This window comes from Alexandromys fortis, unplaced genomic scaffold (assembly GCF_014885135.2).
Source record: "Alexandromys fortis isolate MF-2015 unplaced genomic scaffold, M_Fortis_MF-2015_v1.1 scaffold_27, whole genome shotgun sequence".
In the NCBI taxonomy this organism is placed as follows: domain Eukaryota; kingdom Metazoa; phylum Chordata; class Mammalia; order Rodentia; family Cricetidae; genus Alexandromys; species Alexandromys fortis.
The window spans coordinates 2890055-2916455 of NW_026067952.1; the positions used below are offsets into that span (position 1 = coordinate 2890055).

At 50.6% G+C, this 26401-nt stretch overlaps 2 protein-coding genes across 3 annotated transcripts in view; one reads left to right on the plus strand and one right to left on the minus strand.

The window, feature by feature from the left end:
* Ncoa5 (nuclear receptor coactivator 5) overlaps positions 1–13661 on the plus strand; it is a 31380-nt gene extending 17719 nt beyond the window's left edge. Inside the window, exons 3-8 of one of the 2 annotated variants that reach the window (XM_050150977.1) lie at positions 2206–2532; positions 3993–4108; positions 5209–5335; positions 9847–10046; positions 11140–11460; positions 11940–13661. In XM_050150977.1, coding sequence (XP_050006934.1) covers positions 2206–2532; positions 3993–4108; positions 5209–5335; positions 9847–10046; positions 11140–11460; positions 11940–12529 — 1681 coding nt within the window. In that variant the 3' untranslated portion in view covers positions 12530–13661. Of the gene's footprint in view, positions 1–2205; positions 2533–3992; positions 4109–5208; positions 5336–9846; positions 10047–11139; positions 11484–11939 lie in introns of both variants that reach the window. The other variant, XM_050150978.1, reaches the window with a different exon arrangement.
* Positions 13662–16539: 2878 nt separating this feature from the next.
* Positions 16540–26401, minus strand: part of Slc12a5 (solute carrier family 12 member 5) — a 39527-nt gene continuing 29665 nt past the window's right edge. The window contains exons 15-25 of the mRNA XM_050150976.1: positions 25640–25759; positions 25211–25315; positions 23939–24107; positions 21629–21824; positions 20282–20451; positions 19802–19933; positions 18969–19076; positions 17810–17932; positions 17538–17737; positions 16829–16962; positions 16540–16676 (exon numbers count right to left, since the gene is read on the minus strand). Of these exons, the coding sequence (XP_050006933.1) occupies positions 16585–16676; positions 16829–16962; positions 17538–17737; positions 17810–17932; positions 18969–19076; positions 19802–19933; positions 20282–20451; positions 21629–21824; positions 23939–24107; positions 25211–25315; positions 25640–25759 (1549 nt within the window). The 3' untranslated portion in view covers positions 16540–16584. The remainder of the gene's footprint in view (positions 16677–16828; positions 16963–17537; positions 17738–17809; positions 17933–18968; positions 19077–19801; positions 19934–20281; positions 20452–21628; positions 21825–23938; positions 24108–25210; positions 25316–25639; positions 25760–26401) is intronic.

A 26401-nucleotide genomic window follows, 5' to 3' on the forward strand; every position in this document is an offset into this window, starting at 1 on the left:
GGCCGCTTGGCTAGCTCATGCCCGAAATAACAACACACAAACTGTATTCATTTAACTGCTTGGCCCATGAACTCTAGCCCTTACAGGCTAATTCTCGCACCTGGACTAGCCCATTTCTAATGATTGTTTGTAAGCACCCCAAGGTGCGCTTACCGGGAAGATTCTAGCCTAAGTCCATCGTGGGTTGCAGCTGCCTGGGAGAGCAGAGCAGAGTCTGACCTCACTTCCTCTTCCGCCCAGCATCCTATTCTGTTTATTCCACCCACCTATGTGCTAAGCTATGAGGCCAAGCAGTTGGTTTATTATAATTAACCAGTTACCTTCCTCCATCAATACATAGTCAATATGAGAAAGTACAGTTGTTGGGGTGGGATGCAGCTCAGTGGTAGAGCACCCACTTTTAACATACATGATACCATGAGCTTAACCCCTAGTACCACCCCCCAAAAATTATAGCCTTGACATTTTAGAAGCAGAAAGTAATTTTTTCCATATTTATTAGTCATGTCTCACTGTGTAGCCCTCACTGAATACCTGTCTGTATTCCCTTTGTGTGCTAGACTAGCCACAAAGTCAATGGCGATCCTTCCACCTTAGCCTCCTGAGTGCTGGAGTTTCAGTCAGGTGTTGTAGCACACACACCTGTAATCCCAGCACTCGGTGGGAGGCAGGAGGATCATGAATCTAGGGTATGAGACCCTGTCTCAAATATCAATAAATAAACTTAGGAGAATCAGGGCGTAGGGGATATTTCTATATTGAAACCTAAAAATGGGATCTGGGTCCATCCTGCTGCGCCAGAGGATCAGGAAAGATCTCAGCTGGGTGTAGATGAACGGTCCATACAGTAAACTGTGGAGGAAGGAAGTGCTGCAGGGTTGAGGAAGTTAGGGACCAAGATTGTTCAGGCCCTTCCTACCCGTGTTGGAAATTAGTTATTGAATTTAAATACTGTGGGAAATGAACAAAAGAGTTTTACTACATAAATATTCCAGCAAGAGCAGAAAGGAGAGTTCTAGAAGGTTCTAACTCTGGTTTAGAAGTTAGCATTGGGTAGTACCAGTGAAGGTAAAGTGGACAGAACTGATGCCAGCTTTCAGAGAAGGAAACTAACGTGTGTGGTTTAGACAGAACTTGGAGCCCGAGTGCCTCTCAGTCGTGTCATTTACTGCAGTCGAGAGCTGTGGTGAAGCCTGTTGCTGAAGATCAAAAGTTGAGGACAGGCATTATGGAGGATGTAATCCTGCTAGTGGGTCAGACATGGAGGAAGTGGCTGGAAGATGGCACATGGGCTTGCTTGTGAGGATTGGTGACACTTGGACTTGTAGGAAATAGAGAAGCCATATGAACAAAAGTGTGCAAACAGGTGTGTTTGTGAATTAAGTCATAAAAGCAACTTAGGTTGAGCCAGTAAACAAGGAGGAAATAGTGGAAAAGGACCTAACAAGATTCTGTGCAAAGAGACTGCTACCAGCAGCAGAACAAGAGCTGATTATTTTAGAACTGTTAGCTTGGCATACCAGACTGCTCGCTTTTTCTCTTGTGATTGAGTGTCCTGTTGAGATTTTTCAACTGGTTTTCTATATATACTGTAAAAATTAGTACTCCGGTTACTTTGTATGAGATTGTGTCTGAGCAGAGTGATAGATGGGGTAACTGTCCTTAAAATCCTAGTTCTGCTCTCACTGTTGAAGGGCTGTGTTCGAGAGGAAAGATTTGAAGGGTGGCACTTTGTCCCATAAAGAGCTGAAAGGTTGGCTTTTCTTTTATGAACCTTGACCCTTACTGTGCCCTGTATTCCTGACCCATGAAGTCTTTTTCAGATAACTGATCATGGGAGGAAATAGCATGTAGGGGAAAGAACGCTCACTTTGAAAGTCTGTTGCGATGGAAGGGCTAACTTGGCATGTGTGAGAAGCACTGCGTAATGCCTGAAGTCCGATGACTACTACTACTCCAGCCACAACTTTGGGCTTTTGTTTGTGCGTACTTCTTTTGATGCTATAATCTTTGAGGTTCTGGAACCTTCTAGGACTTATTGTTAACAAGATGGAGACTGTCCTAACATTTTCAGTTATGTTCTCACTGTGTGTGCTATATTTCAGAGAAAAATATTTGGAGGGAGGTAGCATTCTCCTATAAAGAACTGAAGGATTGGCCATCCAAAGATTTTTTGTCTTAGCATGTTTTTGTTAACTCCCACAGGGATCCATATGGCTTTGGAGATAGTCGAGATACAAGGCGTGATCGCTCTCCAATTCGAGGAAGTCCAAGGCGAGAACCCAGGGATGGCAGGAATGGCCGAGATGCCCGGGATAGCAGAGACATTCGAGACCCTCGGGACTTGCGGGACCACAGAGACAGCCGGGACATTCGGGATCACAGAGACAGCAGAAGCATACGTGATGCTCGGGACCTGAGGGATTTTCGGGACTTTCGTGATCTAAGAGACTCTAGAGATTTTCGAGATCATCGAGATCCTGTGTATGACAGATACAGAGACATAAGAGACTCCCGAGACCCTCTGTACAGGTATGTCCAAAGCTTGTCCATCTGCCTTTTTGTTGGCAACTTTTCTTAGTTGTATTTGGGGGCACTTACTGAAAATTCTGTATAAGTGACCTTGCATTTCCTTATATTCCTATCAAGTAGCACTCGTTAAGTTTGATGAATGTGTAAAAGATTGATGAATTGTGCTTATTAAAAGCATCTGGAGCTGGGTGGTGGTGGTGGCACACTCCTTTAATCCCAGTACTCAGGAGGCAGAAGCAGGATCTCTGAGCTTGAGGCTAGCCTGGTCTGCTGCAGGAGCTCCTTCTGCTCCTTCAACCAATATCCTTTAAGATACCAGCCCACTTGGGCATGGTCTCTTTTGCTTTAAAAAGCAGTGGTAGCCCTGCTTTCTCTCTCTTGCTTCCGGCTCTGCTTCCAGCTACTAGACTCTGTACCTGGTCTCAAAGAGGGCTGTTGTCTAGGACAGTGATCTGTAAGTTTTCCCTTTAAGTAAATAACCCTTTTATTAATCATAATTCCAAACTGGTATGGGATTGTTTGGTGACTTACATCTACACTGGTCTACAGAGTGAGTTCCAGTAGAGCGAGGAGAAGCCCTTTCTCAAAAAAAAAAAAACAAAAAAGCATCTGAATCATCCATGTTGTGAAAGACAGTGTTATACAAACGAAAGCAGAAGCAAATCCATAAAGACAAGAGATCGCTGGGGCTGGGGAAAGCAGGCAAATGATTTAGAATTCTGTTTGAGGTTGTCCAACAGTTCAAAATGAATAATGGTCACAGCTACATGGCGTTGGGATTGTAGCGCCTGTGAAGTATGCACTTAGGTGGTTTAATGCCCATATGGTGATGTACACCTATGACAACAGCACAGGAAATTGAGGCAGGGAAGTTCATTCAAAGCCAGCCTTGGCTATAGAGCAAGTTCAAGCCACATGAGACCCTGCTGAAAAAAAATGTTAAAAGGGCAAATTATTGATACATATTTTACTACAGTTTTTTTTTTTTAAGATTTAGTCGTTTATTTTATGTATATGCATGTATGACTTTATGCCAGAAGAGGGCATCAGATTCCACTATACATTATTGGGAGCCACCATGTGGTTGATGGAGATTGAGTTCAGGACCTTTGGAAGAGCAGCCAGTGTTCTTTAACTGAGCCATCTCTCCAGCCCCCTTACTACAGTTTTTTTTAAAGTAGAGGGAAGAGAGATGAGAAGGCATAAAATGGTTCCTCTGACAGCCTTTTGCTCCAGTATTGTCTTTATTCCATCTCTTTTCATCCCAAGTCCATATCATTTTGTGAGATGAGTTAACTTAGTCACAGCCCCAGAGACAATACACAAGTCCTACATACAAACCTAGATTCCAAAATTCTGTGACTACCTTGGAGGGACTTTGGTTTTGAAGTATTCTCTGCATCTGAGTTTTGCTGGATAGGACAGTGTTGTAACTTGAGAAATTGTTCCTAACTTTTCAGGAGGGAAGGCTCTTACGACCGCTATCTGAGGATTGATGACTACTGCCGGAGAAAGGATGACTCTTACTTCGACCGCTACAGAGACAGCTTTGATGGACGAGGTCCTCGTTCAAAAGGTGAAGTCGCAACAATGTGTTCCTGTTACTGGGGGAGAGTCATTTATTAACACCACTGCTTCCACACAAAGGGCTTAGTGACCCAGCCAGGCAATCCACAGATGTTAATGTTGATGTTTAAATACAAATTAGCACCATCCTGTAGGTTGGTCATCCCACCGGAAATGAGAGTGTCCAGCAGTGAGGAGGAGCAGACGTCACAGGTGAAGGCTCTGAGACTTACTTGCCTTTTTGCTTGTTTTGCAGGTAGCTGACCACGCATATAGTGTGGGGTTTGTATGTCTCTATCATGCTTACCTAACAGCTTCTCTTTAGGTAAAGGCAAGCATGGGTGTTACTTTTTACCACCTACGTTTCTCAACTCTGTCTTCAAAATTTTCTTATTGTTTTATACTAGCCAGATAAGAGATGGGAGGGACCTCACTACAGATGTCCAGAGTATAGTCACTCTTGCCCATTTGACTAGCACAGGCATTATAAAAATTGTACTTTGGTTGGTTGACTGGTTTGTTTGTTCAAAAAAAGTACAAAAATTCACATTGGAATAGTAATGAAATATATCTGCCAAGTGGGCAGAAGTTAAAAGGCTAGCAATGCCCAGTGTTGGGTAAAGTATTCAGAGAAATAGACAATGGCTGATTTACTTTTTGGTTTAGAGATAGTGGAGGCCTATCTCCATCTCCATGGCATAGACCATCTTGCCCAACTTTTTTCTTTTTTCTATTTTCTTTAAAAAAAACAACAACAACAACAACAAAGTAGCCCATGCTGACATTGCAGTTCGATTTGTAAGCCAGGCTGACCTTGAAGTCAGCAGTCCTCCTGCCTCAATCTTCCAAATTCTAGGATTATACAGGCATGAGATACCACATTGGTTGATCTACCTTTATTAAATAAATGGTTAACAGCCTTTCTTGGAGGATCATATAAAGCGCTACAGTGACCAAGGCCTATCACCCATGGTTTCATCTTGGTGGATTTAAGATAGTAGAAAATAATAAAAATGGTTAATTTTGAGATATGAGGATTAATTCAGAATGTCTTAATTACATTATGGAAGGACAGCCCTTACTTCCAATTTCCCTGCTGGTGTCTTGCAGAGCGTTTGAAACGTGAGGAACGACGTAGAGAGGAGCTTTATCGTCAGTATTTTGAAGAGATCCAGCGACGCTTTGATGCTGAGAGGCCTGTGGACTGCTCTGTTATTGTGGTCAACAAACAGACTAAGTAAGAACCTGTGCTTCCTTCTCCTCAGTGTGGAAAAGCATCAGAAAAATGGAAGGTTTTGCTTATCACTCCACTAGACAGGTATCTTCTTAGCTTAGCAAACCTGCTGAAGATGAGACTTTGCTTTCCTGGTATTTTTTTTCTCTCTCTCTCTTTCCCTTCCTCCTTGGTATTCTCTCTCTCTCTCTCTCTCTCTCTGTCTCTCTGTCTCTCTGTCTCTCTCTCTCTCTCTCTCTCTCTCTGTGTGTGTGTGTGTGTGCGCGTTCCTGTGCACACATGAGCATATGTGTATGGATGCTGCAGAAGTCAGGGGATAGCATAGGCCCTCCCTCTATTACTCCCTGCCTTGTTCCTTTGAGAAAGGGCCTCTTAGCATGCCTTTAATCCAAGTACTCAGGAGGCAGAGGCAGGGGGATCTCTGAGTTTGAGGCCAGCCTGTTCTATAGAGTGAGTTCCAGGATAGCCAGAGCTGCTACACACAGAAACTCTGTCTTGACAAAGAGAGACAGGGACAGAGAAAGGGCCTCTTGATCAGCCTAGAACGACTGTTACCTGCTAGGTTGTTGTGCTCACTCAGCTAGTGCTCTCAACTGCTAAGCCATTTTCAATTATTATTCTTTCAGAAGTCTTAGATTTTTTTTTTTTTTTGTGAGACTAAACTGGTTTACTATAATAACTTCTATGTCTGATTTTATCACTTTGGATAGGGGTCCAGAATATTGTAATTTACTAGGGCTGGGTTGTATGCTATAGATTTAGCGATGAGATTAGCCCAGTAGAACCATATGATCTACGAGTAAGGTTGGGAGTATAGTCTAGTCAAGAAAAATAATTTATCTCCTCTACTTCCATAAGGGGCAGTCTTGAATGGAACAGAGCCTGGCCTTACTGAAGTGACCACATTAGTCGAGTCAAAGTCCACGATACCTCTCTGTTCCACTCTGTCCAGCTTACACATTTGGCCATGGCTGTGTTCTGTTTCCCTATGTAGTTAGATGATCTGTATATTTTCTAGCCATTTGCAGTTAGAAAAGTTCATTTCAAAGTGCAATGGCTCTGGAAGTTGATGTTAAAACACTAGCCATCAGGCAAGAGTTCATAGGCCTTGAGTTGCCCTGCCTTGTCTAGATGCCAAATAAGTAGGTACCATTTTCTGAGTACCTACCCAGTATGACCCCCGAGTGTCTTATCCCATACAACCCCCTGGGTGATTTACATAAACAATTTTTATCATCACTAATTATGTGTGTCATTCAGCAAGGGGGAGGTAGGTGGAGGGGCTAGGTCCTGGGATTGCAGTAGTAATAAACAAACATGTCGTCCTATCTGCCTTTAGCTCTCAGCCTAGTGAGAAAGGTGACAGAAAAAGCATACGAGTGAGTCTTAAGCTGGGAAGAGGTTAGGGTTTAAGTTGGAGGGAAGATGAAGAAAATGACAGGCACTGAGCCATGTTCCTCTGGCTTTAGAAGAAAAAAGCTGAGTTTGATAGAGACAAAGAACTCGCTCCATAGCTTTATAACTTTACAGATAAATCCTGGAACTTAAATCCAAACATATTTCTAAAATCAAAACCCAGACTTTTCTTCCCATTGTGTTCCCAAGCAGCCTCCCCAAGGGATGAGAAGTACACCAGGTCTTAGCCGTTGGCGGTAAGACTAGAGAATCAAAAGAAAGGTGTCAGTTGGTCATAGTGAGGCATGCCTATAGTCTCTGCATTCCAGAGTAAAGGTAGAATTGCTTCAGGGCTGGCCTGGACTACATGGTAAAATCCTGTTTTGAGATGTACTTCAGAACCCTGGGACTGCTATACTGCAGAACCTGTGTAGTATGTCCAGACAGTATACCTAAGAAAATCCTACTGATGGAGGAGAAAGGTTTAGATTTTTGCCTTCCAGGCAGAAACTGCCCAGTAAATATCATTGATCACTAATACTGTCTGTTTAAATAAGTTCATTAGACGCTCTGGACAAAATCAGATATGAAAGCTCGACAGATCCTGATAAACTAAAACCTAGAAAGGAGCTGCACATTAATCCAGTTCCCAGTCATCGAGATCTGACCTAAGGCCAGCTTCACCAGGTCGAGGATTAAAATTTTCATGCGGACTGTGCAGGCTAGTGCAGAGTCCTGTGTGGTTGCCCAGTTTGGTGGTGGTTTTTATTTGGGATATCTGGTTGCTGAGAAATGACATGATATTGACGCATGCTGTGACTGCTAAGCCGAGGTGTCGGCATGGTGGGCTGACTGGGAGCCCGTGGATCGTCAACAAATGTCCCTTTGCACCTGGGTGCTCAGAGCAAAGATGAATAAAGAAGGTTGTGAAGAAATGGTCCCTGGTTTTTTGGCTTGTCTCATTACACTCTTCATGGAGAATGAATGAGAGTCAGCAGTGGTGAGGCTGAAGACAAAGAAGAGAAAGAAAAGGAAAGGAGTTTGATGCAGAACCCGTGATACATGCTTAGATCCATGGCAGAGGCAGAAGAAAAGGGTGGTAAGGAGCTTGACAGAATAAAGCCTATTTGGAAGAAGCCTGGCGACATCAGTAAAGACCTCTCCAAGTACTCCGCCAGCAATTGGGAGGAACACTGGACTGCATAATCACAAGTTAGCCCCTTAGGATCTGAATTTTACTAGAGTCATTATGGATTCCAAGAATCTCCTTCTTAAGTATTTCCTGTGAAATGTTGCATCAAATCAAAATTTAGAAAGCTATCAAAATGAATTTGGTAAAACCAAAAAATTCTTAGAACTGTTTATTTATTGAAGTGGTAGAAGATAGGCTAGAGAGGTGGCTCAGGAGTTCATTGCACTCCTGACTGCTCTTCCAGAGGACCGGAGTTCAATCTCAGCACCCACATGGCAGCCAGCAACCCTCTTTAGTTAGTCCCAGAGGATCCAGTGCCCACTTTTGGTCCCCTGGAACACAAGGTACATGGTACACAGACATACATGCAGACAAAGACATTTAACCACATAAAATGAAAACGTTTTAAATGTAATAAATTGGTAGACGATGAAAGAGAAACTACAAGAAGTTTTGTGAAGCCTTCCCTCCAGGTTGAATATTCTCACAATTTATACCATACAACATGGCTGCTTTGGGGGATAACGTGGATTCTTCTAAAGACCAGAGTGAAGAAAACCAGAAACACATCTGTTTTCTCCCAGGGGAGCCCTCTGAACCATCTCCAAGGAGTGGCTCAAAAGTGATCTGTGTGACTGAACTCCTTGGTGCTGTGTCCAGTAGCTGAAGAGTTTTAAGGTGAAGATATGTCAGTTACAAAAGCGGCTTGGGACATCCAGAACATGGACAACAGGAAGAGAACATCAAGTTTGAAAACTTAGCAAAATTATTAAATATCTTAGGAAAAAGATTGAAAACCTGGTTGTGTCAGATCTCTTGGTGACATCCTTATGCTACTGTTGTCGTGAGCACTTATGGGTAGACAGCATATAACAAAAAAAAATCATGACGGTTTGACCCCTGAGAAACAACAGCCTTGGGGTTAAGAGACAGCAGAGGACCCACTGGAGATCCACCCTAACCACTCCATTGTTGAGATCTTAAGACAGAAGGCAGAGGCTGATGGGAGGGGCAAGTCTGGAGCTATGCTCCTGGCCTGTGGCTCCAGTTGGGAACTCCCAGGATGTACTCTAGCAGGCCCTACAGGATACTCAGGCTTCCAGTGTTGGGGAGTGTGAGCCTGCTGCTGTGACACATGCTGCCCTTTGGAATGACGAAGCAGACAGGCTTCTCCAGAACAAGCATGTCTCCACGTGCTCAGTTCCCCTTCATCCCGTCTGACACTGTCTTTGCCGTGACTGGGAGTGGAGGTGTTACCATTTTAAACATCTGAGTGGCATGAGAACAAAGGTGAAGATGAACTTTCTTCCGTATAAGTGAGGCTGTGATGACACAAGCACGAAGTGAAGCTGGTGATGCTTCCTGGTGTCACCTCATACTGTAACTGCCAACTTTATGGTCCAGAGTATTCAGCTATGAAGCTGAAGTCCTTAGTATGCCAAGTCTTTCCTTGTGGAAGTGTTGGAGCTATACCTTGATGTTCTAAGACTCATGAAATGGCTCACATTTCTTCTTGTATGCCCTTTTTACTATTCCCTCTGGTTCATTTATGGACTGGTCCTCTGGAAACAGTTTGCTGAGCTAAATTCAGTGGGAAGTATTCTCCATGATACTTGTTTTCCGAGTTAAAGTACCAGGGAACCGAATGATGAACTCCCAAGGTCTGAACAAGCTGGTTGGGACTAACAGAGCAAGACTCTGAATAGAAATAGTGCCCAGTGATAGTCAGCTTTAACTAGTAGATGAGATGGAGGGACAGGTGTCAAATATTGTCCTACTGGCAGCTTCCCTGTGTGCTCATAGGCAAGTGAAACCATTGGGGAAGCCTGACACTAGGTTCTGAGGAGGAGACACAGCTGGCTGAGGTCCAGCGGTGTCCAGATTGAGATGTGGCTAGGGAATGCTCATCTGGATCCTGTTCTTACAGAGATTATGCTGAGTCTGTGGGGCGGAAGGTCCGAGATCTCGGCATGGTTGTGGACCTGATCTTCCTCAACACAGAGGTGTCGCTCTCACAAGCGCTGGAGGATGTCAGCCGGGGAGGGTCCCCATTTGCCATTGTCATCACCCAGCAGCACCAGATTCACCGCTCTTGCACAGTCAACATCATGTTTGGAACTCCACAAGGTATGGAGGCCCAAGGAATCCACTTCCCAGAGATAGTCACCAGCACACTGATTCTGTGCCCTGATTGTGAGAAGTGAGTAGGTTTGGTGAATGGCTGATGTGTTTCAGCTCCAGTATGGCAGATCCTTCTTGTACTGTGAGGAGACATTGATCATCATATTTTCCTTGGTGTTCTCTGATAACTGCTCTGATGTGGAGGCAGGTGATTTGTAGCATCACTAATATCCCTGGTATCAGTGCTCCCACTGTGTCCCATCTCGTGGAAAGACTTAGGCACACCTGGCTCCCAGTGAAGTCTGGCTTAGGCATCTGCTGCCTGAAATGCAGCTCCTGCAGACAAGAGACTGTCACAGACAGTCAGTGTGATGGAAAAGTAAGTAGGGGAGTCCGGAGAACAGGAGGAAGCTCTGGCCTCCAGAGGAAGGACAACATCCTTCAAAGTAACTTGTAGTGCTTTGAGCCCAAGCATTGAGACTCAGCCACTCATGCCCTGATTGTGGCTCTTAAAGCCTCACTTCCCCTTTTCCACCCTGGCAAGGATCTCTGGAGGCCTGGCTGTCACCCGCATAGTCACAGGGTGTATTAGAATCTCTAAGTCCCTTGTCTCTGAGGAGCTGTCCTTAGTGTGTGTGAGGATATTTATGTAAGGTTCCAAGACTGTTGCCACCATTGAAAAAGGAGGTTATTTAGGGTTACAATTTGATCTTCATCCATGACTTTTGAACTGATGAATTTAAAAACAGTGTTGGCTCTGCCCTGAAGAAACAGCGGGAAACCAGGCTTTACAGAGATTCTTTAGCCTCCTGCTGCTGTCTAGAGGCTGCAGGACTGCTCCCCACGAGGTCTGTTTGACTCTGTGGGAGGCTCTTGTGTTCCTTTGGTTTTTATCAGGAGTCTGTGATCCAGGAATCTCACTGAAGAAATAACTCTGGAGGAAGGTGTGTCCCACACTAAGCCCACCTCACTCTACTGCAGGCTTCTTGGCTCTGTAGTGCTTCTCTGCTTTGAGAATGAGAAAGGCTCGGCAGAGTGCAGCCACAATGGGCACTTGGCTCTGTCATGGGAGAAATAACTATGTCATTCCCTCCTACAGAGCATCGCAACATGCCCCAGGCAGATGCCATGGTACTGGTGGCCAGAAATTATGAGCGCTACAAGAATAACTGTCGGGAGAAGGAACGTGAGGAAATTGCCCGACAGGCAGCCAAGATGGCTAATGAAGCCATTCTACAGGAAAGAGATCGTGGAGGCCCTGAGGAGGGAGGTCGTGGGGGGCACCCTCCAGCCATCCAGAGTCTCATCAACCTCCTGGCAGACAACAGATACCTCACTGCAGAGGAGACAGACAAGATCATCAACTACCTGCGTGAGCGGAAGGAGCGGCTCTTGAGGAGCAGCGCCGACTCTCTGCCTGGTGAGCTACGTGGCAGGGCCGAGGTGAAGTTCTCACTCTGCATTTCTCTCATCCCGTGCTCTGGTGGGAGGGTGGCATGCCCAGGGTTCTCTGGGGTGGGTAAGGGAAATGAGCCATCCATTGGCTTCCCCCACAAGCCATGCACGCTGATGATGCTGTTAATGATGATCTCGATTCACTGCTGAGCTCTGCTTCCTGTATTGGGCTAGTAGGGGGTAAACTAGTGTTGTTGGCTCCCTGAGAGCCACGATGGATGCCCCTTGTTTATTTATTTATTCCTTCTTTCAAGCAATTTTCTTGGGCACTAGGCTGCTTTCTGTGAAGTAGTCCATATCCTGAGATAGCCCTTTTGGAATTTGATGCTTTTGTCTGTACTGTATGATTGTTGTGATGTATGACTGCTGTTCTTCCTGTGGCTGCTGGGCCTCCTGCCCTTAGGGGGCACTCTCAACCAGATGCCTCCCTCTTCTGTCTTCTAGGCCCGATTACCCGCCAGCCACTCAGGGAGGCCTCGGGTGCCTCGCTGAAGACACAAGCAAGTTCCCAACCGCTTCAGAGCGGCCAAGTGCTCCCCTCTGCTACACCCACTCCAGCCGCAACCCCCACCTCCCAGCAAGAGCTTCAGGCCAAAATCCTCAGCCTCTTCAATAGTGGCACAGTTGCGGCCAACAGCAGCTCTGCATCCCCCTCAGTTGCTGCCGGAAGCTCCCAGAACCAGAATTTTTCCACAGCAACAAACAGCCAGCCTCAGCAAAGACCACAGGCCTCAGGAAATCAGCCTCCAAACATTGTGGGACAGGCAGGGTCTACTCGGAACATGGGCCCCAGGCCTGGGGCTCCTTCCCAAGCACTCTTTGGTCAGCCTTCCAGTCGCCTGGCACCTGCCAGCAGCATAGCTAGCCAGAGGCCTGTATCTTCCACAGGTATTAACTTTGACAATCCAAGTGTACAGAAGGCTCTGGACACCCTGATCCAGAGTGGCCCTGCCCTTTCCCACCTGGTTAGCCAAACTGCAGCACAGGTGGGGCGACCCCAGGCCCCCATGGGCTCTTACCAGAGGCATTACTGAGGCTCTACCAGTCCACTGTCCCTGGTCCCCTTTTCCCCTGGCCCCTCCCACTTCATCCTAAGTAGAGGTGTTTGAAAGTGTTCTTCGCACTCTCTGGGTCAACATCAGATTCCTAGGTTTCTCACACCACTCCTTCTTGCGGCTGTTGCTTACCACTTCACAGAACCAGAACTCAGACTGCTTTGGGGCTGGAGCTTTTATTTGGGTTGAAAATAAGTATTCCTGGGGTCTAGGCTCAGCTTCTGTCTAATGGGGTTGCTCTGGCCCTTGCCTGGTAGATTTGGAGGAAAAAAGGAAGAAACCAAATCCCGGCTGCCCCAGTTTGGAGCATATTTGTGGAGTCAGTGGTCACCTCCACACATCAGGCAGGCAATGTCATCACGTCCCATCAGAGAATGGAACTCCAGCTCAAGGATACAGATTGGCTACTCTGAACTGGGGAAGCGTGGCATGGCAGCCACAGAAGAGAAGACTCTGTCTGCGGCAGAATGGTCCCTTGGGTGTTGGCTTGGTTTTGTAGTTTCCCATTTTCTCGGAGGGTCTGCAAATGACTAAGCGCCTCACTCAGGACTTTGACACGAATTGTGACTCTGGGGCCCGCTGCTCGCTCTCCACAGCGTTAGCACTGAGAGGGCATCTCCAGACTGACAATGGACACCCATGTTTTCAGTGGTTTATTTTGAGCCCCAGACTTTTTTTTGCATCCAGGCTCTTGTTCTCTTTTCTGATGAGCAGGAGGTAGGGACCATTTGATGTTAGACTGTGGACGCTGGATATATTCTCAGACAGCATTCGTAACTTTGGAGTCAGTGGCACTTGGAGGGCTATGGCTGCCACCCTGAATGGAGCCGAAGGAAAACACCTCTGCCTTTGGGAAAGACTGCTCATAAGAACCCTGTGGATCAGATCTGTGGAGAGGAGGGCCTGATCGCCCTCAGTCAAGAGTGGGAGCTCCAGTTGAGTCCCTGCCAGGGTTGAGCAAACCGGTTTCAAAACCCAAGGTTCCCCAATGGCAGCAGTTTATGTTCTGATCTGTTTGTGTTATATGGTGGGTTTTTTTCCCCCTCTTTGGAACTCTTGTGTTGTTGATAAAATGAAATAATTACTTTTTAATTAAAATAAGAAAGTCAGACCTGTGCTCACCTTTCTTGGGTATATCTGCAGCGCTTCTTTGCAGAGCACTCCCCCAAGATGAGGCCTTAGGATCTCTGCACCCAACTTGAGCCTCAGTGTGCTGCACTTTCCACCTGGTGAGAAGGGCTAGTGATGGACAGAGCAAAGGCCGTGCTTCAAAACCTGCCATACTCTGCACCTGCTTCTAGTAGAGACAGCCAGACTATCAGCAGGTGTGTCCAGAATGCAGCGAGGAGCCTTTGTGGATAATGGTTGGAGGCAGAGACATTCCTCTTTTGCCTTCATCTCTGTTGCTTCCTATCATGCAGGAGTTTGGCATAATCTCTAGTCAACCTGAAAGCCTTGAAGAGCCCTTATAAGACTTCGCATGACGTCCCAGCTTCTAGAGACTCACTGCCTTCCAGAGGATGCCGCGTGACCTGGTACCTAGGAGGCATGTCCCGGCCCAGGCACAGGGCCCCGAAGCTGGTGTACTCTCTTCTGTGAGCAGAGAGGGCAGTGTTTCCCACCCAAGAGTCCTGTTCTAACTGGATATGGTGGCCCACACATAAAATCCCCAGCACTTTGGAGAAGGAGGCAAGGGTATTGGAAGTTCAAAGTCATTCTTGGCTACTGGCAAAGTTCCTAGCCAGCCTGGGTTCCATGAGACCATGTCTCAAAAAACAACATCTGTTGACAGTGGATTTGATTTCATCCTAAAGTGTCCAAACGGTACCCCTTAGGCTATCAAGGGTGTAATAAAATTATTTTTATTGCATTGTGTGCAGACAGGTATCTAAAAAATTAACACAGTAAAAGCCTTAAAGCATTAAATGGGAGCATTCAACAGTAAAGGAAAGAACCGACCCTCTCCTTTGCATATTGGCACAAAGAACACAAGATCAATACCGAGGCAGGATGCGAAATACCATAACACTAAAATTAAAGGCAGGCCTAATAATAATAGTAATAACGATAAATACTCTTGATTTGGCTTGCAACCTCTCCTATTTACAAGGGTTTTGGACTGCATTGCATTGCCCTGCACATAGGTCGGCTGAAAGAAAAGCGACACTCGTTCTCACTACCAGGCTATTGAAATATTGCACTCAGTGAAAGTCACCTGGATGGACATGGAACATCTAGCTACAGTGATTTAAAGGTGACTTGAACGACACAAGGTTCATAACAAATATTGCACATGGAGCACAGAAAACTTGGGTTTTTGATGTGAGATGTTTGTTTTCATCAATGGAAACTTTGCCTTTGCCAACCGGAGAGTCTGGGCCCAGGTAGTGTGCAACTTTGGTTCCCTAATTGGTGTTGATACAGCCTCCTCCCCTTCTGCGCAGCCCCTCTCTTGCCCCAAAAGGCAAGACCCATAGCAAGGGAGAGCAGTCTTGAAGGATGACAGATCCTGGGTCCTACACTTCCAACTGAATGGCTACTGGCTGGAAGAATATCCAGTCCCCCATCAAATCTCAGAGGGGTCTTAGGCCGTGCAGCCGAGCAGCAAACCCCCAGCCCCGCCGCTGGCCACACCTGACCTTGTCTGGACGGCACCAGCTGCAGCTCTCTGCTTTGGGCTCAAGGGAAAGGAGGTGGTGAGGTCAGCTAGTGGCCCCGGCCCTGGAGTGGGCAGGATGTCTAACTAGGTGCGCAGGTCAGGGCCCTGGGGCTGGAGGCACTGTACCCAGTCCCAGAGGGCGCTTAAAGGAGCATGCAGTGCCTATCCCCTTAGTAACGTGCCCTAGGGGAAGGGAACCGGGCCAAATGCCTTTCTAAGGGCTGAGGGCACCTCCCCACAAGTGGGGCTGGTGTTGCGGAAGCGCTAGGGAAGCCAAAGGCCTTGGGTCCAAGTCAGAAGAGGGCAGAGAAGCGCAAGGAACAACGGAGCCCATGTGACTCCAGCCCTACTCCAGGACTTGGTGTCTAGGAGACTTAGCTAAGGACCTGCTGCTAGGCAGCAAGGCCCAGCTCCAGAGCACTCAAGAGGCAGCTGGGTCCCCAGGCAGGACCTGCAGATGGGGACCAAGGAAGGGAACAGCAGAGGCTGCCCAGGCCTCCTGGTGAGTCGGCCTCTAGACTGGAATTGGCCCCTCGGCCCTCGCCTGTCCCAAGGCGGAAACTGGGGAGGGGGTGCCCTCCAGCTCCACGAATTCAGTCTTTGGCGAGGAGCCACGGGACATGGGGAGCAGGCGGCAAGCCAACAGAGGAGAGACGCCTGCTCCTCCGCGAAGGCACCGGGCGGGGCTTCCTCGGTGGACGTCGGCCTCGTTTTCTCCCGCTGGAGAGACGACGACTCGCTCTCCTTGCCGCCAGAAAGCTCGCATCCACCGAAGCCGGCCGCCATCTCACCTGTGTTTGCCAAGAACTGGAGGGAAGAGAGGGAGACGCAGGGCGTGGACAGGGAAGGAAGAGAGCGCAGGCCTTAAAGCACTTGGCTCTCAGTTCCGGCGCGCAGGGAAATCTGGCTCCCGGGGCTTCTCCGTCCCAGGGCGCCCGCAGCGGGAGAGCGCGGCCGTGGCGAGGAGTCCGTTGCGCTTCTAGTTACAGAAATATGGGGACATTAAAAATACACGCGATGTCTCCTGTACACTATGTATAGCGCGGCCGGCCGGGCGCCCGGGTTCGGCGACCAGGGTCCCGGGGGAACGCGGCGGGGCGTGGGGAGGGACGGGCCCGGGACCGTGGTTCCGCTCCTCTCCACGCCGCCTCGCCACCTTTATTGCAGCGTCTGCTCCGGCGGGGCGAGGCCGGGCTCAGAAAAGGGGCCCATGGGCCGCCCTCAGAGTCAGCCCCGACGGGTGCAGGCAGCGGGGAAAGGGGCCAGGACACGGGCACAGGGTCTTATGTAAACGGTGACAGCGGCGGGGTGGCGCGGCGAGGGCTCCGGGGCCGCGGGCCGGGCGCGCTCGGGCCGGCGTGACAGGTCCTGGCCCTCAGGAGTAAATGGTGATGACCTCGCGGCCGCCACCGCGGACCAGCATCACCCGGTCCAGTTGCTCAGTGAGGACCTCTAGAAATTCCATGTCTGAGAGCTGGTCAAGGAGACAGCCTGTGCCTTCCCAGAGCCCGTGTCCCTGTCCAGTGCTGAGCCCGCTCTGCTATTTTCATTCCAGGCTAGAGGACACAACCCCCTTTGCCAACAACCCCCCTCTTCCCCCAAACTTAAGTTCAGGATACAGTTTTCATCACCATTGCGGTTGCGGGGAGGCCCGGGCATGTTGAGCAAGACTAGCTTGGCATCCCGGGATTTATTCACGATGACCTCGTTCAGCCGCACAGCCGTGTGCATGCGCCGCACGTTGGACTGGTTCCTGCAGAAGAAAGGAGAGGAAGGCAAGGGCATTAGCCTAGGCCAGGAAGAGCAAAGTCTGGTCACCCTCCCAGAATGAGTCGGGCTACCCAGTCTGGTGCATGCCAGTCTGGGACCTCCCCCAACCCCAGATCTCTCCAAGTTGGGCCATTTAGAGGCCCCAGAGGCCAGGGACACCCCTTGAGGGTTCCGTGGAGTAGGGACCCTAGAGACCTAGAAGAGAAGATGGAAAAATAGTGGCGCACTTACAAGTTTTCCCACTCCCTTCAGGAAACATAAAAGAGAAGCAAAGAGAGAAAGAAAAAGAGAGGGTCAGGAAAAGGCGGCTGCCCTGGGTGAGCATGACCTCACTCTTACAGCCCCCCCCACCTTCTCCATTTCAACACCTGTACTTAGGAGCTGGTCCTGACCCTTAACATTCTAGCCCAGCTCTGTAAGTCTCCAACTGAGGAAACCAAGGCAAGTTCTGCCCTGGATCGTCAGACTGCCAGAAGAGGACCCTCCTGCTCATTGATTCTGCCGTGTTCGACAAGTCCTTTAGGCCCCCACCCCCAGCTTCAGCCCCCAGGCCCGTACGGCTTCATGCTGAAGAAGTCCTTGATGCCCTCGGAGGAGACAGGACTGGGGCCTTTATTCTTCTCTGCCACTGATTTGTCCTTGGTCCAGGTGAGATGCACCTTCTCCGGGTCTGTTTCCCCCTCCCCCTCAGGCTCCTCCCCTGGAGACGGCGAGCTGCTGGGGCAGCTGGGAGCACTCTGGTCATGGATCAGCTGCACCTGAAGGAGGGGGATCGTTCAGCCAAAGGCTCAGCTCCCACTTGCCAGAGCCAAACCACCCCAGCCACTCACCTCCTCCTCTGGCTTCTCCTCACTATCGCCAGCTGTCTCGTCGGGAACATTGAGGCGGAGCCGAGTGTTAGCGGGATTCTTCCTCCGAATGGAGCCCCGAGACTCATCTGTGATGCTCTGGATCTAGGGAGTGACAAAGGTTGATGCCAGTTCTGCTGGGGGTCACCACCCACACCCTACCAAGAGCCATTACTACAATTGATGCTCATCCAGGTTACAAGTATTCCCGAGTGGCACACACTGCAAATGCTACCGTGCCTCAAGACCAAACACCTAGGCATCGCTGACCTGGCCTCTGGTCTCCAGAGCTCAGACCTTCCTGCCACCAACAACCAGCAGCCTAACACCTGGCACAGCAAGGCTTGAGCCTAGCACTCTGGTCCCAAGTCTCTCTGGCTGCGCAGCACACGCCAGCGCATGCCATTTCTTATCACTGTCAGCCTGGGTGACACCCCCATCCTTCAAGGGCCCATCGCTCACTTCCCTAAGCATCTATCAGATTCTCTCACCTGGGAGACCCATAATCACAGCTCTTCCCCCTAGCCTACAGGACCTGCCACTCATTCCCCAAACAAGCTCACGCCCACCTCTAGGCGCTCCTCTGTCCAGAGCCCTGGGCACCATCCCTCACTTCCCCCAGGGACTCCACTCCCTGGGGTGGCTCTTTTATCCGTACTCCGAAAGACCAGTGACTGAAACCTAAGATAACTTACCCCATGGGGCGCTCAGCACAACCACTCCCGAAAGCCCGTCACTCACTCATCCCCTAGGAGGCTTGCCCCTGACTCCTACCCAGCATCCATGTTAAATATCCATCTGTTCCCCACCCCGAGAGTCTGTTACATGAACCTTGTCTCCCACACTGGCAGCCCACACCCCTGAGAACTCGTCATCCACACATATTTAGCATCCATTCTTCTCCCTCGGGCCTAGAAGTCTCCTACAGAGGAGCAAGTCTGTCTCGATGCCAAAGTCCCTGTGAGGGGGCTGGGAAGATACAGCAAGACACACGTCCGTCCGAGTGCAGGGGAGCAGGGTTTCAGGAGGTGGTGGCAGATACGGGTTACTAAAGGTGAAGATGGTGGTGCCGATGGCCGGGGATGTCAGACCAGAACCTGTACAGTCCCACAGTCTGAGAGCCCCACCAGGGGACCCTTACCTCCCGCTCCCGCTCATTCTTGGTTAGGTGCATCTGCTTGAGGATCTGAGAGCGCTGCTCCATTACCAGCGTCTTCTCATAGGTGTATGCCGAGATGTCGCTCTCATGCTGTGAGCAGGAGGGAAGCGGGAGCTTGAACCTGGGAGCCCTCCCTCCCACCAGTCTGCACCTGCCCATCACATGCCCTGGCACCAAGGCTGGAGGAGGCGGGGGACTGCGCTCACGGGGCCACGGCCTGGGAAAGCAGGCAGCTAGTTCCCTGTGCGCCCAGGGCAGAACCAAAGATGTGAATGGTGAAGCCGTGAGCGAGCGGCCTGATTAGTCACCTGAGTGAATGAAGAAGGGAAGATGTTTGTGAAAAGAACAAGGGATGAACGGACACATGCCTGTGAATGGGGCGCTAAGTGTCTGGCTATGTAGGCAGGTTAGCGAGCACGGCAGGAGGCGTGGATCCTCTGGGGAGGTGGAGAGAGGAGTGGAGACCCTCCAGGAACAGGCCCGGCAGCAGCCTGCCTGGGTTTGAACCCTGACTCTGCCACTCACAGTGCTGTGCAGTCAATTACTGAACCTTTGTGTGTCTCGGCATCCTAGTTGGGAATGAAAAGGTCTAACGCGTGTATCTCTCTGGAGGCCAGCAGAGTCCCGACAGCAGTCTGTCACAGAGTGAGCACGCTCCAACATGGCGGCCACTCTGTGAGAGAAGAGGCTAAGGGGTGGCAACCTGCGTCCTCCACTGATGGGTATCGGAGGAGCCCTGATTGGTGCTGGGGCCAAGAGGAAAGAGCCGCAGGCAGGCAGGACTTGAAGAACTTGAGGCTTTTCTGGGGACTCACCATCTCCACCACCTCCACCTCTGCCGTAATGCGTAAGTGATACAGAAATGTGGTCAGATCTTTCTTCATCTGGATGCTGTTGTCGTCCATCTGGGCCACAGTGAAGATCCGCATCTTACATTTCCTCCACACCTGCAAGGATCAAAGGCAATCCAGCCAGGTCCAGCCAGAAGCTGTGAGAAGACCCATGGCCAAAGACCCCTCCTGCAGACTCTTGGCACCCAATCCCTATCTGCAGATTCCCCTGCTCAGGTCTGGGGCGCCTCCACTAAGGGGCCACTCCCTGTATTAAGTGTCCCTCCTTTGCAGCAGTGTGCTTGTCGGGATGACACATCGGTTCCCCAACACCCCTGATAAGGGAGATGATCAGAACCCCCAGGAAGGGCAATCATGGAGGCTGGCCAGAGCCCCGAGCTTCCCTACGGACATCCTGCAGGCACACGCGCCCTCCCCACACCGCAGACATGCATGTACACCAACCTTGTGATGGCGCAGCAGGAAGGGCAATAACATGAGCATGCCCCCATCGTGTACGATCCACCACACATCGATGCTGCCCTCGGAGAAGCGCTCAGGGTTCCCAGGAAACATGGACACATTCTTGGTGACCAGCAGAGCCAGGTGGCCAGCTGTGGTTTCCCGGACCAGTTCTTGGAAAGGCCAAAAAAAAAGGACCAGAGGGCAACAGTGACCAATCCTCCTGGTGCCGAGGGAAAGCCACCAAGCCTCCTGGCACCAGCTCCAACCACACTCCTGATCTTGACCTTAGAGTCTAGTGCTGTGGCCTCCAGCATCTACCTGGGCCTCATTGTCTACTGGCTATTCGGCTGTAAGAAAGTACTCCAGTCTTTCCTGGCCTCAGTTCTCCCATCTGTTAAATGGCAATGATGCCCCTTATTCTTTTTCCTCTCGTGTGTGCATATATGTGAGGGCTGCATGTTCATGTGAACACACATGTGTTGACGTAGATGGAAGCAGACATCAGCCTCGGGCATCCTTCCCTGTTCCTCAAGAGTCGTCACCTTGTTGGGGTTTTTCATTTGTCTTTGTTTGCTGGAGATGGGATTCTGCCTGACCCGACTGGGCTAGAGCTCCCAGACTGGCAGGCAGCTGAATCCCAGGAAATTCCTGTCTCTGCCTCCCCGACACTGGACACCTCTGGATTCAGGATCAAACTCTGGTCTGCATGCTTCTGTGATCAGCAGTTTACCAGCTGGGCGCGCTCCCCTTCCTGTGCCTCTACTAATTATTAAGAACCCATGGGAAGCCAAGCAGTTGTGGCCCATGTCTTTAATCCCAGCACTCGGGAGGCAGAGGAAGGCAGATCTCTCTGTGAGTTCGAGGCCAGCCTGGTCTACAGAGTAAGTTCCAGAATGACCAGAGATAAACAGAGAAACCCTGTCTTAAAAAAAAGGACAACTAAACCCAGCATGGGTAGCCTCTGGCTGTTTTAAACACGACCTCCCTGCTGGGTGACCCAGGCAAACTCCTTACTGTCGCTATGTCTCAGTGTCACCCCAACATGCAGACAGTAGTTCCTAATGCTCAGTCATGAGAGCATTAGAAAAGTCTCAACTTGCCTGGCACACAAATGCATTCTCTAAATGATGGCTGGACACCTCTGTCAAAGACCAGAGCCAAGACGCAGATCCCGACCACCATGACTCTAAGGCTGCCGCCCTCACCCCACCCTGTCCTGCGCCATCTTCCTCCCAGGGCCTGACATAGATGCTAACGTGGTACCACCTGCACATACTGAGCCCACACCCAGGCTGTACTCAGGAACCCTCAGAAGCAGAGCAGCCCACAAGCCGACCGCATCAGTACCGATGAAGTTCCTCCATGTCTGGTGGTCCTCCTTCTGCCGCCAGTTGCGAGGCCAGCCTACTAGCACAGTGTTGTGTTGCAGCCCGCCGAGGCCCCCAGACTGGATCAGGTGGGACACTCCATCGCGCAGGTTAGAGGAGATCACCACCTGGCAGAAGCCCTTCACCTTCTCAGCCTCCATCAGGCGCCTGATAGACTGTGGGGAAGGCGTGTGTAGATGAGGGCCAGCCTCAGACAGCCTGGGCCGAGGCTGAGGCTCACAGGCTCCCTCCAGTCTTTTTGTCCATCCTCCCTCTCTCTGCATCCATCCCATCTTCCTGAACCTCAGCTGTGATCTTACCTGACTCCAGGGCCCACACCAGCACCTCATCACCTATGGCTCCTGTCTCTGCTTGTCACCAGTGTCCCACCCCACCTCCGCACACCCTGCTGTTGCTCTGAGTTGTCCTTTGCTCGACACGCTCTCCACTGCCATCCCACGTGCTCCTCCCTTGACCCCAGTGCCATCCTCCCAGAGACCACCCTCCACCCAGACCACAGTTCAGCCAGGCTGCTCTGCACGGCCACACAATGTAATGATGTATTTTAACAAAAACGATGGGCATCTTCTGTGCACCTTTAATCTGCAGTGGGGGAAGGGTTCTCACTGTTCCCATTTTATCCATGAGGAAATCGAGGCTCAGAAATTAAGACTCGCGTAAGGACAGGCTGCTAATGTAAGTGACGATTCAGGACCCAGGAGGCTCATTTCAGCCGCTCTGCCCTCAACCACTGACCTGATGTCTAACTAATTCTATCTCTGCCACCTCCTGGCTGTGGCTTCCTGCAAGTCACCTAACCTCTACTCTTATCGTCCGGGGGGGGGGGGGGGGGGGGGGGGGGGGGGGGGGGGGGGGGGGGGGGGGGGGGGGGGGGGGGGGGGGGGGGGGGGGGGGGGGGGGGGGGGGGGGGACAGTTCCACTTAGGAATCAGGAGGCTCACACAGCTTGATTCATGAAAGGGCTCAGGACACTGCCCTGTATCATAGCCCTAATGTGTCATACTGCCCTGTCCTTATTAACCCAGAAGAGCACTCAACAGTGCCAAATGGGGCTGGAACCTTCCTGTGTGTGGCCTATGGCTAGCACTTGGTCCCGCTCTCCCTGTGCCTAGCCTAATGCCTGGTACCCAGCATGCTCTCTGTATGCCTAGCCTAATGCCTGGTACCCAGCATGCTCTCTGTCAGTTCACGTAGCGTTTTCCTGACCAGCTGGGGCCTCCAGCTCTGAGTCTTGATAGATTGGTGTGAGCGGCTCAGTGAGGCGGAAACAGCAACTGTCATAGGCCATTAGGGGTGCCCCTCCCCCATCTCACCTTTTCTCTCTCTACTCCCAGCTGCAGCCCTGGGGGAAGACAGGCCTGAGTCGCAGGTAGAACCCACTTCCTCCTCTACCCTCTGGGTTCCAGGCACTTCTCATACAGTTCATGCCCACCCGGCTGCCCCATTCACAGTGGCTCTGCATGCTCCTTTGTGGATGTGACAAAAGCAGGTGACCCAGAGCCAGGGGCGTGTGCGAATCCTGGCTAGACTTCCAGCCAGCCTTGTGATTTCAGAAACCTGCCAGCCCATGCTGGGCCCCGGCTTCCTCCTAGATGATCTTTGAATTTGTTTTTGTTTTGTTTAATTTTTTGTTTGTTTGTTTGGTTGTTTTTTTTTTGTTTTTGTTTTGTTTTGCTTGGATTTTAAAACACCTTGAAAGATTTAAAAGATTTCCTCTTCCAGAAGGAAGAGAGTAATTTCTGCCTCAGGGTAACCTGAACTCTAAGCCTCAGTGTCCTTATCCATAAAATGGGCCCTTCTGGCTCTGTCAGCCTTTGGTTCTATAAGTTGAATGTGGAGGTCAAAGGTCAATATCAACTATCTCCGTAAGCCACTCTCCATCTTACTTTTTCTGAGGTGCTCATTAAACATGGAGCTCCCTGATTGGCTAGCCTTGCTGTCCAGTGAGCTCCAGGGATCCTCTTGTCTCCACCCCTACCCTCAGCGCTAGAGCTACAGACCCGCATCCCAGTGCCTGCTTTTACAAAGGTTCTCTTGCTTTTCACAGCAAGTGCTTCATCCTCTGAGCCACCTCCCCAGCCCCTGTGGGTAGAATTGACAGGCACTCGCTCACCCTCTGACCCTCAGACTCCCATTCTAAGGAGAAGACACGCTCCCGACTGCCCTGACATCCCTTTGTACCGAAAGGCAAGTACAGTAAGGTGAAGACCGCCTTTCCAACTTTCGACACTTTCGACCCCAACTGCCCACCCTGCCCGGCCTCTGCTCACCTCCTCTGCCCGCTGAGCCTGAGGGTGGTTGTCCAGAAAGGTGCCCTCCAGGACAGAGCCCACAATGGTCAGACCCTTCCCTGCCTTGAGCTGGGAGGTCAAGGAGAGCAGCTGGGGGTGCACCACGTTCTGATCCTGGTCCACGCGCACCAGCACCAGCAGCTGGGGCCTGAAGAGGATGCAGGTTCACGTGACCCACCTCCCACCCCCCACCCACCCACCCGTCCACCACATGAGTCACATCTGTTTACCCGTTTGTCTCCTGGGCCCCCACACCTGGGCTCCATCCACCGCAAACTGCTGGGCCGCAGCAACCATTTCCTTGAGCAGCAAACCCTTCAGCGGAGGCCCACCCCTCTCTATCCATCCAGCCACCCACCCATCGCTCCATCCCTCTCATTCATCCATCCATCCAGCCACCCACCCATCCTTTTCACCCTTCAGTCATCCAGCAGAATCCAGATGAATTTACCTACCAGGCCTTATTCACTCAGTCACCCACATACCCACCCACCCCTACCCATTCACACATCCATCTATTCACCCAGACAGACTTCCATATGTGTAGATGCTTATCCAGCCATCCTCCCTGCCATTTCCCCGTCACTTCCTCACACACTCAGCCTGGCATTCCTCCCACTCCCCATCACTTTCATAGTATCCACCAAGTACCAGTTCTGGGCTGGACCCTACGCTGACTGCGTGACAATCTACAGACAGTGCCAAACCCAGTATCTGGGAGCCCCAGGTTAGTAATATGCCTACAATTCTGACTTCCAACCTGACCCTTGGTGGAACCAGGGGGACAGATGTCAAGCTGGGTGTGTACAGTAGCCACTAAGGAAGTACCTGACCTAAGGGCAGAAGGGGAAGAGTCTAGAAGCCCCGGGGCCCCTCATGTTCGGTAGAAATGCTGTCAATAATTTGAAGACTCCTCAAGACCCTGTCCCTCTCAAAGTAAGAGAGCAGGCTTCAGAAGTATTGTCTCTCTGCTTCTCTGTGTGATTTCCACAGATCTATGAACGGGCAGGTACCCCCAGGGCTAGGAAGGGAGTTGGCCGTACAACATGAGTTTGGGAATTTTTTTTTTCACAAGTAAAATGGAATGCTCAAATGAACAAATATCCAGGACTCAATTCATCATAGAGCTGTAGGGGGCTCAGGCGAGACGGGGTTAGAGAGAGGTACCGCTCAGCCAGAGGCAGAGGGATAGATCGGACCCCTGCTCCCCTGCCACCCCCCCCATCCTCCCCAGCCACCCTCACCACTCACCTCCAGTTCTTGGTGTGCGGAGGTCCTTCCTCCAGGCGCAGGAGAGCGTAGCGAGCAGCGCTGAGAGACAGGCCTCGGATCCCATCGCCCCATTCCTTCTCCGCCCTGGGGACCAGGAGGGGGGTCACATGAGTCCAGGAAACCAGGAGTGGTAGATGAAGACATCCCACACATCTGGTTGTCCCAGGGCACAGCCATCTCTCCCGTGTCGCTCTCCTTCTGACTTAGTCAAGCTGTAGCTGTGTAGCTGGTCCCTTTGAAATCACTCCGAAATCTAGATGCTCTCTTGCCTGTCCATCAAGGCTTCGTCAGCCTCCTCTCTAAACCTACTCCATAGGGTCCCCTCCTTGCACTCCAGCCTTGGACCGTCACTCAGTCAGCCCTCGCCCTGCCCACCCTCAGCTTCCCTGGCCTCCTCCCGGCACTTACCCCCGGTACTCGATGTATTTATAGATGAGGCCGGCAATGAGCATGGCTACCAGTGCATAGTACCAGGAGCAAATGAACATGAGGGCCAGGCAGAGGCTCATGCCCAGGAAGGAGAGAGTCCTGGAAAATGAAGAGAACCCAGTCCCTGAGCCCTTTGCAGGGCTGATGGTGACACCTGGGCTTGGGCAGCAAAAGCAGGGTGGCAGGCAAGGCCTAGGCAAGACATGGGCATCTAGATCTAAATGCCACACTGGTGTCACCCTGAGCACCGTGCAGACTTTCTAAATAAACAAGTAGCCATACACAAGACACTGATCCATGTCCCACCCGACTCCAGAGTCACTAGGCTCTGTCCCTTAGACCCTGCCAGATCCCTCCAGGAATGTGGGTTCATATGGTTTCTGAGACAGAGGTCTGTGGACACACTGGAAGCAGGACCTTCCAGAAAGAGGCCAGCAGCAAGAGGAGGAGCCTTAAGGCCGAAATCATGTGGCTTCCATGAAAGTCCATTATCCTGCCAGGCAGTGGTGGTGCACACCTTTAATCCCAGCACTCTGGATGCAGAGGCAGGCAGATCTCCATGAGTTTGAGGCCAACCTGGTCTATATATAGAGAGAGTTCTGGGACAGCCAGGGCTACACAGAGAAACTCTGTCTTAAAAAAAGAAAGACCATTGTCTCATAGTCTTATGGGTGACCATGGGTCAGTCACCTGCTGTGAATTCAACTTTCCCACTGTGGAGTGAGCATAGTTCTTCCTGTC